Source organism: Gambusia affinis, linkage group LG02 (assembly GCF_019740435.1).
Source record: "Gambusia affinis linkage group LG02, SWU_Gaff_1.0, whole genome shotgun sequence".
NCBI lineage: Eukaryota > Metazoa > Chordata > Actinopteri > Cyprinodontiformes > Poeciliidae > Gambusia > Gambusia affinis.
The window spans coordinates 30,416,232-30,434,034 of NC_057869.1; the positions used below are offsets into that span (position 1 = coordinate 30,416,232).

Consider the following 17,803-nt stretch of genomic DNA (forward strand, 5'->3'; position numbering starts at 1 on the left):
GTTATCCCTGCCAGCACCCCTATTAAAGTCATTGAAGAGTTAATAAATTGATTGCCGTCTCCTTAGAGAAAAAGTTGACTGTATCGTATTTTGTTATGACCAGGTAATGCATTTTATGTTTCCTCAAAGTCACGGGGACGGAGCATAACCCGACATTCACTGATTAGGATACGGCATTAAAACGCTGCTCTTTCTTTCCGCTGCTCTGCAAAAGGTCACACTGCTGAGCTCATTTATTTTTACAAGGCTTTCTGCATGAAAGAATGAAGTACTTGACCGAACTTGTTCACACTCCACTGTAGGTCAGCTGAACTTTTGTTAGAATAATTTAATAAAAAAAATACACCTGGTTGTCTAGTTTTTTATGAAATGTTGCTTTGGACAATTATTTGCTTTTGTCAGTTGCTTTATGGTCACCTATCATCATTAAACTATTGTCAATATGTGTAATTGTGTAAAGCATCAGACTAAAGCTCCTTGAGATGAAAATTACAAAGGAAATACACTCAGCTGTTAAGAATTCACATCGGGGCTTTTACCACACACCATGTTGAATTTCATTTATTTATGTAGACAGTAGACAGCCTCATTCATTCATTCATTCATTCATTCATTCATTCATTCATTCATTCACCAAAATGTCATTTTCTTTCCATTTTCATGTCAGTCAAGATTAAAATGTCTTTCCAAAAACTCTTTGTATGCATTCAGAATGAATATAAGAGAAGTATCAGTATTGGAAATGACAGTATGCTTCATATATCTCTCTGGTCTTTATACAGACCAGGTTCATTATCTAAATTACTTCTATAGAAAACAAATAAATAAATTGCAGTAATTTTGGGCAATGTACAGTGGCATAGATCCCAAGAATCGATGCTCATCAAAAAAAGAACCTCTTAAGTAACCATTAAAAGCCTAAAGTTACTGTTTACACGACGAGCAAATGTGTTTAGATTAAAATCTTTTGTTCAAAAAATGCTGCAGAGCTTAAGAAGCATCAGAAGGATTAAAAGTTTCCCTTCTCTGGAAGTGCTGACTGCAAAACAGAGCGGCACACAGAGTGGAAACTGCTCCTCCAAACTCCAGTCACACCATCTACCACGTTCTCATACATGCCACCCTGGGAGCAGAGCTGGAGTCAAATCACACCACTCTGTTCTGCTTTAATTGGGGTTAAATCATGTGGCCGGGAGCATGTCTGGATAAAAAGCACTGCCCTGGTGGATTGTGAACATAATTATTACCTTATAATGGAACCCTGGAATGAGCCTCCGTCCCAAAGCCAATCAGTCGGTTCAACAGGTGTTCAAGATCTTACCCAACGTTTTGTTAAAAGTAAGGAGTCGTTGACGCATGAATTAGGACAGGAATATGTGAGAGAAATGGATTTTTAAAAAAAAGCAAAGACATGGACATTTGTAGTTGGGTATGTAATGTTAAGAGTAATGATCTGCATTTTTGACCAGTGTCCTCCTTCACAAACCTGCCTTATGATTATTATGGTGAGGAGAAGTGAGGACGTTACTGGTGTGCGCCCACGTCCCCGTCACATCTCTCCTGCTTTGTCTCAGTTTGCCTGCCCTTCTCATCTCAGCTCTCTGTTTATGCGCTAGCAGTGGCAGACAAAGATGGAGGGGAGGAAATTATGCTCAGTGGGACACTTGGAGGATCAGTTTGATATTGAAATGAGGACGACCCACCCACCACCGTGTCTTTCTTAAAACAGCCTTCGGACATATTCCGTCTCTATCAGTCTCTCTTACCCCCCACTCTTCCTGCATTCCCAGCCCTCCCTGCTGCACAGATGACAGAGAGGCGTTGGAATTAAAGTAAAAACAGAAAAAGTGCAGACATACAATTTGATGGTTTTATTTCAGGTCCTCAGTGCAGTTTGTTGTAATAAATGTGTTAATCGCTTTCTATTTGTACGTTTTTGTCTTAGAAACGATCCTCCTGCATGTTTTTGACTTTCCTTAAAAAGACAATAGACATTTAACTGGACTGTGGATCTATATTGCATATATTTTAATCTTTACGATATAAAAAGGAGCAGCTCTAAGTTATCTCATTGTTCTAATTAGTCAGACCAACTGAAGTCTTTCTACCTTTAAAATATTTAAATATGAAGCTTAATCTTCAGTCACTTCAGCATTTTCGCCATAATTGCTTCAAGTTGCCTTTTGATTTGGGATTTGTTTCAAATTAACATGCAGACAGTTTTAGAACCTTCATTTGTGGATCTCCCTAAAGCGAATGAGTTTCATTTGATTTGTCCACTTAGAAAAATGAATAATTCCTTCTGAAGTTAGATTTTTTTTTATTTATTTTTATTAAATGAATAGACAAGCACCATTTTTGGTTTAAAAGAAGCTTGCTTTTGAAGAAAACTTGTTATATTTTTTTGCAGATATCCTACTTCAGTTTCATTAAAATGACAGAGTTGAAATCAGATTTTTGCAAAGATTTAGAAAACGATACATAACTTCAATTCAGTTCAGTTTATTATTTTATTTCAATTCTGAAACAGGTTGCTTCAGTTTTTCCACATAAAGTCCTTCCCTCATGATGTCATCTATTTTGTGAAGAGCACCAGAACACTCACACATGATGCTGCCACCATTTTAGCTACGCTGCTGTCCTGAGGATTGTAAGATTTTCCTTATGGTATTTATGGCTAAACACTTCAGTTTTACTCTAAATAGACCCAACTGAAAGAGAGCCAGCTTTCAGCTTGGAGCTTCAATGTGAAATCAGTGTAATATTTACCTGTACCAAGACTGCACTGTCACAAAAGCAGATTAATGGCCTGAACTGAGGCAAACTGATTTAGAAAGAAATCTTTTTGTTTTGTCTCCATCAGCCCTGCGAGGTTGTTTGTGACAGTAAATGCCTTGGAGGGTTTCTGTGTAAACTGCTGACAGGCTGTACTTGCTTGTCATTCTGTGGGGACACTGAGTCCCAGTAGGAGCTGCAGACTCTTCCCTCCAAACATTGTATGCCTGACAGAACCTGGTAGCGTCCAACGTCTTCCTCAGAATGGCTCCAGGTTGACTATAAGGCTAATATGTGCTGAGGCTGCTTCAACCCAGACAAGTATAAGTATCCAGTTTTATGTAGCCTTTTTACAGATGAACCTGTGATGCATAGCATGATGTGAACAGGTGTAATGTGAAATAGAAGCTCATTAAGGTGAACTTCAAACCCTTACAGCCTCGTTCCCTTAAGGCTGGAACGAAATCACAGTAAGTGATAATTTATTGAGTTCTAAACAACCAGTATCATCAGGTAAATATTAAGATTTATGAATGATTCATTATTTCAGAAGTGAATACTTTATCACCGCCATGGGAAGATGTTAAAGTAGTGGTGGGACTTGATTAAAATTTCCGATCAAGTTATTTAACAAATTAATCGAAATTAATATTTTAATCAAAAACTGAATGTCAACAAAATAAATAATATCCTCAATTTAAAACACTTTTGCTGTAAAAGTTTGGAATAAATAGACATCCGAACTCAACAACTAAGATATTTATAGTTTTTTTTTCTTTTCTCTTTCATGTTATTCAACCATTAGCTTTATGTAAAGTTCTATTCCAACCATTCAGATTCCTGATCATTCATGGAACCTCTTTAGATATGTGGACTGTGGATGCTGATGTTAGTGCTGGGGACGTCTGTGCTGCTGCTACATGTTCAGCACTGAGACGCTATTTTAGGCGAATACCTTTGCTAATCGGCTAACTCCTTTAACACAACTTGAACACAACAATAGTCTTTTCCAGCATCCAGTCAGATCAGTTTTAACCCCAGTATGTAAGAAACTAAAATAAAAATAATTAACTGCATTACAATCTTAATGTTATTAATCAAATGTTGTTAATCAAAACTTATGTGGCAAAGTCACAGTCCTACTTTTAAAAAGAATTTCATACTTTGATTCCAATTTGAGCTAATGGTGGTTTTATAGTCTTGGACGTCTGCTACTATATTAAAAATATAAAAAGAGATATAATTAGATTAGATTTTTATTTTTAGGTTGGTTGTTTTTTGTTTTTTTTTCCAAAAACTGATTATTATCACACTTTTTAAAAGTGTGAGAGAAAGCCCTCAATGGTTGGGAATTCACTGCAGACATAACAACAATGATACACAATATGTAGATGCTGAGATTGATCATGGTTGGATGGATGATGGATGGATGGATAGATGGTTGGATGGATGGATGGATGGATGTTATCTACAGTCCATGTGATTCTGGGTGAGTCTCATAGAAAGTCTCATATGGTGTAAATGTGTGGACTGTGAGACGTGTTGAAAGCAGAGATTTATTCAACGACCACATTAATCTGATTCGCTTCTCTTTGATTCACCAACGTTAGAAACAACACATTGTTTTTGTGCTCAAATAAACTCCTGGTTCTTTCAGAATCATTGGTGGGAGAGAAGTAATTCCAACATAAATCAGGCGGCTTTTTAAAGTGCTTTACTTGTTGACAAAAATTGGACAACTGAGGCATCATGGATGACTTTTGTTTCCTCTTTTTTGATAGATATCATGTTATTTTGCTCATAAATTCATACCGCCGAGAGTTACCGGGATACATGACTCAACTGCATGATGCTGTCAGAATCGCTGCAGGGCAGAAAAGGTTGTTTTTGTTTTTGTTCTCATTTAATGAAAGATTGTAAGCGTGCTGTGAAAAACTAGCATGGGTGTAGCTCTAGAACGCTCCCATGAATTCCATCTCAGTCCGTCTGGGACTCTTCCTCGTTGTTTAATTGTGACTGCTGACCTTAACTCTTCCACAAAATGTCTGAACATTTTATGTTTGATGCAAAGTAAGTTAAAATAATTGAGAAGTAAGTTTAAAAACGTAAATTTAAAAAATATATATGACTTAAAACCGCACTATGTGACTTCTATTAAAAATATGTCTACCAGGCCATGGATGTCTGGTATTAGGCAGATAAGCTGTGAAAAGATCGATTGCCTCCTCCTCCTCCCTGAGCTACTATTATCATCTGAAGAAATGCTCCTGGTCAAAAACAAACCAATCAGAGCCAGGAGGCGGGGCTTAATGCTGTCAATCATACACCTGAATATGCTGTTAAATGTACCTACGGCAGAGAAACAAGTAAAATCTGTAAAACACATAAAATAAAATTGTTCCCTGTGCTGTATCAGGTCTCTGATGACTCTGTGGTTTTTTGAAATAATCCAAACTAAGTTCAGTTTTGCAGACTAGAGCAGCAGGCATTCTTTCTCTAGCCTGCTGCTCTAGAGAAAGCAGGCAACAAGGTTTCTCTTACTCTGAATAATCAGTGGGATGATTGGTAATGTAATCATTTCCTGAATGAGCCATAGAATCTATTTACTTGCTTTGTTTGTGTTGTTGTTGATCTATTAAAGCAAGAGTATTCATTTTCCGTTCCGGGAACATCTTTAATAACGTCTGAATAATTCATGTTGCTTGTGAGGCTCAGCATTTTACTGCTGTTTTATGTACAAACTGTTTTACAAACTCCCTTTTGTTCCCGTTTGCAGGTATTTCAGGGCCTTCTTTGCACTTTCTACAACCTCGGCGACGGAGACTACAACCTGACCCTACCCAGCTATCGCCTTGACAACGGCGAGTGGCACGAGGTCTCCTTGGACAGACACGACAACGAGATGACACTGCGGCTGGATGGCGGCGGAGGGAAGCGGGAGGTGACGGGATCGCAGAGCAGAAGCCGAGAAATCGTCATCGACCCGACCGCCGTGATGCTGGGGAACTCCTTCCCCTCGGAAAGCAACAGGAGCTTTCAAGGTGGGTGAAAACGGCGTGCAACTTGGTGTGTATTCTGTAGGTCTTAAGATCAAAGGTTCAGAGGGATTTTGTGCATTGTAATCTTTACAAACTCTGAAACGTCCCTTTCTGGGGAATTGTAGAGTCTGACTGTAACTTCGATAAGATTGATCCGTCCCGTCACACAACAACCATGTTTGTACTTCACAGTTCTCTGAATGTGAAGTTTTGTCATTCAGTGAAAAGAAAACCTTCCTCTATTTTACAAAACAAAAGTTTTTATGCGCGCTAGAGGTGGTTTTTGTTTTTTTCTGAAAAAGCGTTAATGCGCTAAAAAGAGTTTATCTGCCAGAGCTTGGAAATAAATTCAGGCGCCGCGTCATTTTAAAACGAGAAAACCTTCTCGCCACATTGAGATTTAAAAACAAGCAGAAGATAGACTTATATCTCATTAAAACCAAAATATAATCTCTTTTAAGTAAGAAATAGTAGAGCAGCAACACCTTTTGGAATTGTTAGACGTGGTCCAGGATAACCAGGAGAAGGAGGGTCACAGTGCGCCGCTTTACCCCTTTTTAACAAGTCGTAATCAGTCAGAGGAACATAAAGTTATATCCTGTTAAAACAAGAAACTTTATAATGAGATGGGCCGTGCTGTGGTGGTGTAGGGGATAGTGCAACCCACGTTTGGAGGCCTTCAGTCCTCAACGCGGCGGTCGCGGGTTCAATTCCCGGACCGGGCCGACGTTTGCCGCATGTCTTCCCTCTTCTCCTTCCCCCTTTCCTGTCGGCCTACTTTCAAATAAGGGACACTAGAGCCCACAAAAGACCCCCTGGTGGGGAGGGGAAAAAAAAAAAAACTTTATAATGAGACATCAAACTCACCTTGTTTTAATGAAAAGGTTTCTTCTTAAGATGTAATATAAAGCAGGTTTTACTTATTCTAATGAAAAACGTTCTTGTTTTAACGCAGTTTGCTTCTCATTATAACAAGATTTTCTTGTTTTTTTAACGAGAAATTTTCTGGTGACGAGATGCTGCTCCTGGATTTATTTCCAAGCTCTGGCAGTGAAACGCCTCCGTAAGATAGACACACATTATCCCAATAACAAACGTTTACCTCACAGAACCGATTAGCTCTGTCTATCCTGTCTTTTATTCAGACAGCAGATGACATCGCCAATGCTAGCTGCAAGGACAGAACAATTACAACGTATCCGATAGCAACACATTCCTGAAAACCTCTCTTTATTTTTCTCCATGCTAGTTTATTGCAGCCATGCATGACGTTATTGTCTGATCAAATTACGCTTTGCGTAGCCTGGTTGATTCACTCCAATGAGCAGAAACGCACCTAATTTGCATTTTCTTTTTTGCAACTTTTTGAAAGTTTGCATGACTGTTATGAAGTCTGCAGTTGGATTGAAACATAACCAGTTTCAATCCAGTCCTGTTACCTCTGACCATGACACAATGTCTCATGTCTGTTTAAAGTCTACAGTCATGCTTACGAAGCTCATGCAAAGTCAAAACACCCTTTTAACTTTTTCACGTCTTTTCACATTGCAGCCTAAACCCCTCAGTGTATTTTGTTAGGATATCATGTTATTCACCAACCCCGTCATGAATGTCTCATGGCGTTCCTTTGTTTTCTCATCTTCATCGAGTCTGAAAGGTGCAGAGTGTAATTGGTATTCACTCCCCTCCTCCCGAGTTGCACATCTGCTCATCTATGCAAAATACCTCAGGCGTATTCGAGCTGGGGGTTCTTTAGCGCCGGGTAACAAATTTGTCTTTCACACTTATAACACAAGACCGTGCTTTGACACATGAAGAGCACCTGACCAATAAATGTGCAGGTCATACCACAGGAGTGGAAGTCACACCTTGGAATGATGTGACTTCCACATCATCCCGCATACAGGAAGGAAGAATGTTTATGTGTTTTTTTTTCTCTGATCTTTCTATTTCAGGAGTTTTTATAGGAATAAAGGGACATGAAAAAGCAGGCTCCCCTTTACAGATATTTCTCTTTTTTGTTGTTTTTTAAATGTGAATCTTTCAGAATATGAAACAAATATTTAATAGGAGACTAAGACCAGTACTTTACCTGTTGTTCTGAATTCTTGGGTGACCTCAGGAACAAGTCACTGATCTTGATTTTGATTCATTTTTGTCTTTTTACTGGTGATTTTCGCGCTTACTTCATTTTCTATCAGTTATTTCTTGATTCCACAGGTCAGGCAGTAATCAGAAAATTGAACCAGGAAATTGTGGGTAATTATACTTAATTAATGATTAAATGTGGGGAAAATCAGTTTTAGACACACTGGTAGGTTGGTTTGGTTGGTATTTCCCCCTTAAAGGAAATAATTACTTCAAAACTGCATTTTGTTTTTACTCAAGTTGACTTTGTCTGATATGAAATTTGATACTGAAACATTTTAGAGTGAAAGAGTAAAAACAGAAGCACTCTCTAAGGGGGCAAATATGTTTTTAACTTATCTTATAGATCCTCATCTTGTTTCGATTGGTTAAAAATGTGAATCAGAATCAGCGAGGTAACACCCGGGTTGAACGATTCCATGACAAAGTTCTGTCTTTGACATTTCATATTTCATCTCCACTGTTGGATGGGATGTGTTTTTGTCATTCAGTCCGGTTGCAGAACAATTGATTGTAAACACAACAGAAGTTCAGATCTGCCCTTCTGATTCTTGTTATGAATCCAGCTCTGCTCGACTGTGAAACACAATAATGAGTTTGGACTTTATTTATCTTTCTATTCATCCCGTCTTATGAGGTCTGCCGCTCAATTAGAACTGGTTGGAACTGCTGTCGCCGCTGTCACTTCAAAGCATGGAATAAGTAAACCTTTATCCTAAACACTGTGAATAAATGAGTCAAAAGGAAAAAAGGTCGGGATCTTCTCTTTCATGGCACGAATAACAGACGTAGCAAAGCATCTCAGGTGACAGGCAACACTTGAACAGAAATCGAGAAATGCAACCGTATTCCAAATAAATTTGGCAGGCCATCTTTCCTACATGCACCACTTGAAGTTTGAAATGGAGTAAAGCTTTAAATATGATGTGACATGTTTGATGTGTCACACTAAAAGTAAAAAGCGTTGTTTTGCCATTGAGCGCGTATGAGATGGGTTAAGAAGGTTTTTTTATCCAACGGGCGCCACTGAAAATAGATTATTTTATCTGTTCATATGCAGCCTCATCAGGGTGGGATTGTGACATTTCTGAGCGTTAATGAATGATTGATATGACACTTTAATGGCTAATTCACTCAAGCGCTCTGGATGGCGTGTTTCCCCAGAGCTGGCTGCACGCTCCACAACAACGCTCAGATTAGTGACCAGCTGACGGCGGTACACTGCTTCACAAGCAGATTTATACTCACTGACCTTGTATGAACAAAATGTTTCAGCTACTTTAAAAATTACTTTTACAGATTTAAAAAAAAAAAAAAAGACAGAAGTTGGTGAGACAGTGTTGTCATTCACATTGAAACGTGTCCTGGAAGCTGTTGTGTTAAAGAAACATTAAAAAGACAGATTTCAAATTCACACAGGGATAAAGACCTTCACTATTGGACTCAGTATTTAAGGTTTTCAGCCAGGAAGTTACAGTTCAGAGGCAAACTGGCCTTCCAAATTTAAAGTGATTCTCAGTGTACGACCACAACAGTTCCAAAGTACCTTAAGGAAAACAAAGCCAATGTTTTGGCCTGGCCATCATAAAGCCCGGATGTCCAATAGAGAATCTGTGGCAGGTTAAAGTTCTTTCTGACTCAGTCCCATCAGTTCTGTCATGATCAATAAGCCAGAACTCCAGCAAACCACTGTGAGAAGCTTGTGGGAGGAAAACCCAAACCTGCTGACTAGGGACACACGATATTTGATTTGTGGTTGATATCCGATATGCCGATATACTAAAACTCATTTGGCCGATACCAATACCAATAATTTTTTATTTCCTATACCTACTTACTGAAACTATATTGGTTCTCTATTGTGGAATTAAAATACTTCATTGTCTTTGTCAACTTAGCCTGCTACCAACTGCCAACTTTTATGTTTAGTGTCAAATTTATTCATGACATTTGCTCTCTCTCAGACAATGACAAAAAACAAACAGAACAAATTGTATGTAGTGCTGTACTGCAGGCATCAATGGTGTGTCATATAAAAACACTTTTTATATCAGTGAGTTATTTTGACGGATTGGCCGATGTCTGATTTAAATTTTACAGCTAATATTGGCCGATAGCGATACCATGCTGATAATATCGTGCATCCCTACTGCTGAACCAAGTCATACAGTAAAAGGCAGTGTTACCAAATACTGAGGAAATGTAAGTAAACCTCTGATTTTGAAGACATTAATATGCAAATCTGATATATTATTTATCTCATTATTGTGGCATTTAGCAAAGAAAATTAATTCTACTGATTCTAACTGACCTAAAACAGGAGAAGTTTGGCCTGATTTAACTCCAGACATTGGGGAGAAAAATGTGTGTGTCTTTTTCTTCAGAGTATGTAAACTTGTGGTTTCAGTGGAGGAGAATGATTCTTCGTGCTCATTAATTATTCTAATTCCTGTGCATCCTCTGCAGATCTCCTCATCTCTTGTCAGACGTGAAAGTAGTTCAGATTTATGTCTGGGTTTTTGTTTTTTTATTTCAGTAAAATATCAGGACTTCTTTTCTTATTTCACCATCCTAGCAGAGGTTTAGTGGCTCCTGTCACCGCCTATCACACACCTGCAGTGCAGCTTTGACATCCGTTCCCAGATGTCTTGACAAATCTTTTTTACATTAAATCGGGCCGTGCAAAATGTTAACAGTCAAACGACGCAAAAGGTCATCTGCATACGCCAGGTCTTTACTGTAAATAAGAATTTGTTCTTAACTCACCTGGTTAAATCAAGGTTAAATAAAAAGCGTAAGGTGTGGATATTTAAAAACCTATAAAACACACACAAAGATACACAAAAGGCAAGAAAAGAAGTTGCCCACTCGTTCAGCACTTATGAGTCTTAGGAAACATTTTTTTTTGGTTTGGAAAAACTGTTTGATAATTGATAAAGAAAAAGGTCAGAAATAAAAGATGCAGGCACAGAGTGAAAGAGAGCGTGAGAGCTCCCTGGAGTTAGACAGTAAGACATTTAGACAGCTGCGCCTCAGGCAATAAAAGACAATGCATGAGTTTATTAAATGGCTTTTTAAAGCATTTCTTTTCAACAGAGGCAAGACTGATAGATTGTGGCAGGGAATGAGGGACTGAATATGCGCACATTTGTTTGGATTTACTTTTGTGAATATCTTCCTCTAAAATGTGGTAGTTAGAGAAAGAAATGCCTACTAAATACAATACTTTGGCAGACAGGAGATTAAAAACAGAACGACTGGAGATATGTCCTCTGACAAACATTTATACTTAATAACACGCAGTGGAGCTTCTGTGCAATAAACAAAACACATGTTGATCAATTTAAAATAGAAAATACTATCCTCACTATGCACATTAAATAAATATGAACCAGGGGTTGTTTCAGTCTGTGCTGGCCTAATCTGGAATATGTTTACCACACAACTGGACAGCGTGGTTCTCTTTAAGTGCATCTCAAAATATTTGAAAAATTTCAATATCTTTTGTCACTTATTTCAGAAATGAAACTCTTGCATATTACATATTACAGAAAGAGTGAAATATTTAAAACCTTTATTTCTTGTTTTGATGGTTATAACTTAAAATCCTGTAAGAAGAAAATGCAAGTCTTCCAAGTCTGACATTTATAATGTTTATTTTTGCGAGCATGCTTATGATTGTGAGTTCAGGAAAGTAGCCGTGTTTCTTTATGTGCATTTTAAAGTTTTACTTTCAAAGAGTTTGATGTAAATGGCAAAATTTGAAAAGCTGTCTTCAATTTCTCAAACGTTCTTTTCCGCTCACCTGACATGATTACGGTGGCCGACAGGTGCAAATGCGCAGCAAAAGAGAAAACATGCAAACAAAAAAGAAGACGCCCCCGAATGAAATGCAGCAAACAAAAAAGAAAACACCCCCGAATGAAATGCAGCAAACAAAAAGTGTTGAAAACGGAAGTGCTCCAGACCACTAGGGGGAGTCAAAGAAAATAGTATTCATTTCTATGTGACCAGATGCAAGATTCAGAGAAAGAAATTTGAAAGAAAGTAAAGGTACGTATTACTATATTTCTTTTCAGATACCTTTTATAAAATTAGAAATATTATTAGAAATATTATTATAATATAATATGTCTTCTTTAATAATATTAGAAATATTATTATAAATATTATTATAATATAATATGTCTTCTTTAATAATATTATAAATATTATTATAAATATTATTATAATATAATATGTCTTCTTTAATAATATTATAAATATTATTATAATATAATATGTCTTCTTTAATAATATAATATCTCTTCTTTAATAATATTAGAAATATTATTATAAATATTATTATAATATAATATGTCTTCTTTAATAATATAATATGTCTTCTTTAATAATATTATAAATATTATTATAAATATTATTATAATATATGTCTTATTTAATAATATTAGAAATATTATTATAAATATTATTATAATATAATATGTCTTCTTTAATAATATTATAAATATTATTATAATATAATATGTCTTCTTTAATAATATAATATCTCTTCTTTTATAATATTTCTAATTTTATAAAAGACGGCGTATCTGAAAAGAAATATAGTAATACGTACCTTTACTTTCCTTCAAATTTCTTTCTCTGAATCTTGCATCTGGTCCCATAGAAATGAATACTATTTTCTTTGACTCCCCCTAGTGGTCTGGAGCACTTCCGTTTTCAACACTTTTTATTTGCTGCATTTCATTCGGGGGCGTCTTCTTTTTTGTTTGCGTCTCTCTTTTTGTTTGCTGCATTTCATTCGGGGGTGTTTTCTTTTTTGTTTGCTGCATTTCATTCGGGGGCGTCTTCTTTTTTGTTTGCGTCTCTCTTTTTGTTTGCTGCATTTCATTCGGGGGTGTCTTTTTTTTTTGTTTGCATGTTTTCTCTTTTGCTGCGCATTTGCACCTGTCGGCCACCGTACATGATTCTTTGTTTTTCCTAAAAAAAGTTAATGAACTAAAGGACAGTTGGAAACACGTTTACTGAATAAGTTCTGACGTGGAGAACTTTCCCGTTCCAAACCTCCTGCAGAGAGGGGAGGACTGTCGGCCTGCAGTGGCCAGAGAGAGGCACTCTGGGCTGGGATTGGAGTGGTGGAACGCTCCCACCTACTGGTGGCTCTGTGTCTCACCAGAGGCACGAAGCTCTGAGAAATTTCTAAGTACAAACCTCCAGCTTGGAGGGGACTCCCTCCATTTTTCAAAGATATTTATTGCTTTGCAGCATCTGCATCTTGTTTATTACAGCTGTACATAGTGTCAACATCTGAAGGTTTGCATAGCCTGGTTGATTCCCTCTGATCCAGAAGATGGAAAAACATTTATTTTTAAAGTTCCCTCAAAATTTGCATAACAACTGGATGGAAACATAGCTAAAGTAGATTATACTTTAGTTGCTTATCTTTAATCTGGAAAGGTCTGGTTGACAGCAGACGCTCTGCAGTGGTTGTAGTTTTCATGTCAGTATCAGTGAGTTTATCTCTGTCCCAGTGGAGTACCTCAAAGATCCATTTCTGGGCCTCTGTTTTTTCCTCTCCTCCTTCCAGGTTGGAGCTATTTTCAGAAGCATAACATTTCCTTTCATGTTTTAAGCATATTAAGGCCAGTTTTATTTCCACTGAGGTGCTTGGCTGGATCCTCTGTCTAGCCTCTCCGTCATTGCCTTGTTGACCTCAGATGAAGGGCTCTTCATTTACTGAATGTTAATTAGAAAAAAACACTGAAGTCATGCTGCTTAGGCTTAATGAAATCAGAAAGAACCCATATATCAATGCTTTCTTCCTGATATCACAACTCTGGTTGGATGACTTTGGAATGAATCTCTCTTCTAAATTTGATGGATGAAATATCTATTTTGTTTAATTTTCTGTTGATCTTGTTTTGGAAGAAAGTCTGTTGTGTGGAAATGAAATGCTGAACAATAATTCATTCTTTTAGAACCTTCATTCTGGATTGCTGTAACCCACTTCTTTTTGGAGTCAGTCAATCTTCCATTTCTCACTTCCAAATGATACGAAATGTTTTGTCCACATTCACAAATTCTGACTTATCTCCTCTGCCTCCTTCCGGTTTGTTTCTAATTTATTTTCCAAGGTGCTTTTATTTGTTTTAAATATTTTAATATCTGTGCTTTTTTTATTTAAGTTGTTGCACCTATATGCACAACCTCACTTGTTCAGGTTAGAGCACCAGATGTTTTTATATGTTCCAAAGACGTGATGCAGACTCAGAGGTGATAAAGCGCTGCAGCTCCAAAACAGTGGGATGCTTTATAATTGCACAATAGACAGACATTTTCCCTCTCTGTTGTGAAGTCTAATTAAAAATATGCATTTACTCTCTTTCCTTTCACTGACTGTAATGAATATCTTCCACTTTATTTTATTTAACTCTACTGTTTTGTCCTACATGTTTTAATTGTTGTATTATATGTCATATAGTTATTTTACAGCTCTTGTGCATCTGTGTACCATTTTTTTTTATTCTCATTGTCTGAATGAAGGTATATGGAATAGTGGGATATTTAAATTGGTATTAAAACACATAACAAGTCCTCTACAGGCTGTTTCTGGTTTAGTTTCTGAGACATTGAACAGTGAGTAACATCATTACTAATTTCCAGTAATGGAATAAAGATTATTACAACAAAAAGAGAAAAAAATAATCACCTTTATTTAATTGATCAAATTCAGGGCATAGAGCTGAAATCTGACTGCGTAAAAGCTGCTGGTTTCCCTTCCTGATAGGAAGCCGTATGACCTAATTAGCAAACTTCCACTCATTTCTACAACAGTAAAACCAAAAACCTTGACTCTCCAGTCAAGTACTCAATTGGTTTGAATCTTACAAAAAAAAGACAAAACTGGGATTTCTTTGATTCAATAGATAACTTCTCATAGAGGACAGATGTCACATGCAGGGTACACCAAGGTTCAATACTTGGACCTCTCTTATTCAATATGCTTTCACTAGCTCAGGTTATAACAGAAAATAAGATTAGCTACCATAACTATTCAGATGATTTACAGCTCTACATTACGATGTTACCAGGCGACTCAGAACCCGACAATGCCCTGAACAAATGCTTAGAACAAATTAATAACTTTCCCCAGAACACTCCAGAAGCAAAACTGAAGTTATTGTATTTGGACATAAAGAGGAACAATCTAGAGTCAGCACACAGCTTCAGTTATTACATCTAGAAACTAGAGATATCTGGGTTTAGTGATGGCCAGAGCTGGCAAATGAGAAGAAGGCTACTACCTTGCATTAGCTTTGGAGAAGCTAGTGGCTAGCATGCTTAGGTTAGTGACACATTATATTGAATTATAAAAGATAAAGATAGATAAAGATAAAAAAAAAAAATTAGGTGGAATCTCCCTTTAGCCGTCTGCTGAATTGGAAACCTCAGTCAGAAGCCAACTTCAGCTCGGCATAGTAAAGTATGTTTATGCTTGGTGTCCTGTTGGATTTCGGTAAACTCACGTCAATAAATCTAATTTATGAATCTTACAGACATTGTATGCCAACTATCTTGATAAAGTTTCCCTTAAAGATTGAAGTTATTATATCTATGTAATAACTTCATATCAAACATTAAGCACTTTATTCCTTATATTATTATATTATATGAGTCAAGGGTGAATGGCCAATAGGAATGCTAGTAGCTAGCCTGGCCAATGCTAAAGCTAACAAATTCAATGCTAACACTAGCTTATCAATAATAATTGCCAACAGATAATAAAACAAATTCAGTGAGTAACCAGCCTAAGCATGCTAGTCACTAGCCCCTCCAAAGAGAACTTAAGTGAGTAGTCTCTTTCTCATTTGCCAGCACCGGTTGCTCAGTCACAAGTCGGCCTATTAGATCTGTAGCTAGCTTGAGAATGGATATATCCTCCTGCAACAAGAAAGTAGCCACCGCTGGGTACTCAGCAGTCTAAACTTTGTCTCTGAAACCAAACCACAACAAAACACTCCAAAACCAATAAGATGGTTAATAAATGTCAGATATGAGATCCAAGCTGCAGCACTGCTACTATAGATTAGTTCACCTCAGCGAACAAGTAGACAATTCTAAGTTGGCTAGAAAATGTGACACTGAACTGACGAGCTGTAGGTTAGTTTAGTTTTAGGTTCAGCTGGAGGTCAGCTCAAAAGTTCACAGAAGTGCATATCAAGCATTAAGCACTTTATTCGTTCTGTACCTGGTACGGCTTCAGCTCCTGCTGCGTTCAATCACTGACTGGTAGCCTGATCACAAAGGATGTTTATTTTAATTGCTGCTTCCAGTGAAGGTTCCTACTCTATGGCTCTAATAGATACGGCGTTGCTGGCAGACTTCTGCTATAGGTGAGCAGAGGTTAAGGGGTTTGCTCCAAACAGATATCAGTATCTAACAGCCAATGGTCACACTGCACTTTAATAAGTTTATCAGGGGACTGCACCAGAAGAAGTTTTAATTAGTGTAGATAACAAAGCACTATGGAACACATAATGTTATATCCCATATGCATGGAAATCATTGACTTTAATCCTCTTAGTGGTTTTTCCCCCTTTCATTATTCAGCAACTGACGTAAAACATGCTGGCACTCTGCAGAACCTTTTTGGTGAATGAAAAAATAAACCAGACCTTTAATCTATCAGTAACATGGACTTTCAAGCTAAACTCTATTTAATTTGATGTCTGGGTAGATGAATTCCTACAGCAGCATGTCCCTCTTCCACTGAGTCCTCCGCTTTGATTCCTCCTTCTGCAGGCTGCATCAGGGATCTACGCCTCAACGGCCGTTACATGCCACTGGACAGCCAGCCACTTGACGGGGTTTCCCAGGTCAGCGTGCAAGGGCTCTCTGTTGGATGTTCATCAGACTCCTGCAAAAAGTACCACTGTAAAGCCCCGTTTACCTGCGTGGACTTGTGGAGAGTGCACGAATGCAGGTACACACTCCTACACACACATGTAGCTGGTATATAGCTCAACCACTCTGAGGCTTCCATACATTTTCATCTTTTTCAGTCAAAGCCGCAACGACTTACTTTTTTTGTGTATTCTTCAGGATTTGGATTTATTTGGGATCAAACAAAGATTATTACACTTCATCTAAAGATTATTAGCATAATCAATTAGAGTTAATCCAATCAAGAATTACATGTTAATTAAACTCATTTCTATTCATTACTTATCAACCGAGCTAAGAAACACACAAACAAATATGAAGGTTAAGAAAGGCCAAAAATATCATTTCTACGTAACAAACTACTCTGTAAAGGAGGAGTTTTTATGACAAGGAAATGAACTTTAAAATTATTTTCTAATCTGGATAAAGATAAAGAGTTCATAAATCTCACATAAACCTAAAGTTTCTCCGCAACCTAAGAGTTCTAAAACCTCTTAGACAAAATGATGAAGCCCAGATTTGAATATAATCTTGTTCTGTCATCTTTTATCACCAGAGCTCCAACAACCAAACAGGAAAAAGCTCCTTTATTGATCAGTTTGTATTTGTACCCAGACAGTTCTTCCACCTCAGTCTGAGAGTTAGTCACATGTCTCAACAGTAGAGGTTTGGACTCCCAAAGGTCTCTGAGGCTAGTGTTTTTCTGCACAGGCTTTCACTAATCTTGAGCTTCCACACTTTGGATTACTTTAAGAATTGGAATGTTAATGCTTCAAAAAAATTACTGACACTTAGAATATGTTCAAGATGTTTGGAGGAAAACTGGAATTTACTGAAGAGCTTTACTTAAAAAAACAAAACAAAAAAAAACAGACAAACTCAGTGGAGTGCATCCA

The 17,803-nt window shown here is 37.3% G+C and overlaps 1 protein-coding gene across 1 annotated transcript in view; it reads left to right on the forward strand.

Annotated features, from left to right (window-relative positions):
* Nucleotides 1-17,803, forward strand: part of si:ch211-186j3.6 (neural-cadherin) — a 300,924-nt gene that overhangs the window by 246,254 nt on the left and 36,867 nt on the right. Inside the window, 2 exon segments of the mRNA XM_044098247.1 lie at nucleotides 5,552-5,816; nucleotides 16,767-16,947. Of these exon segments, the coding sequence (XP_043954182.1) occupies nucleotides 5,552-5,816; nucleotides 16,767-16,947 (446 nt within the window).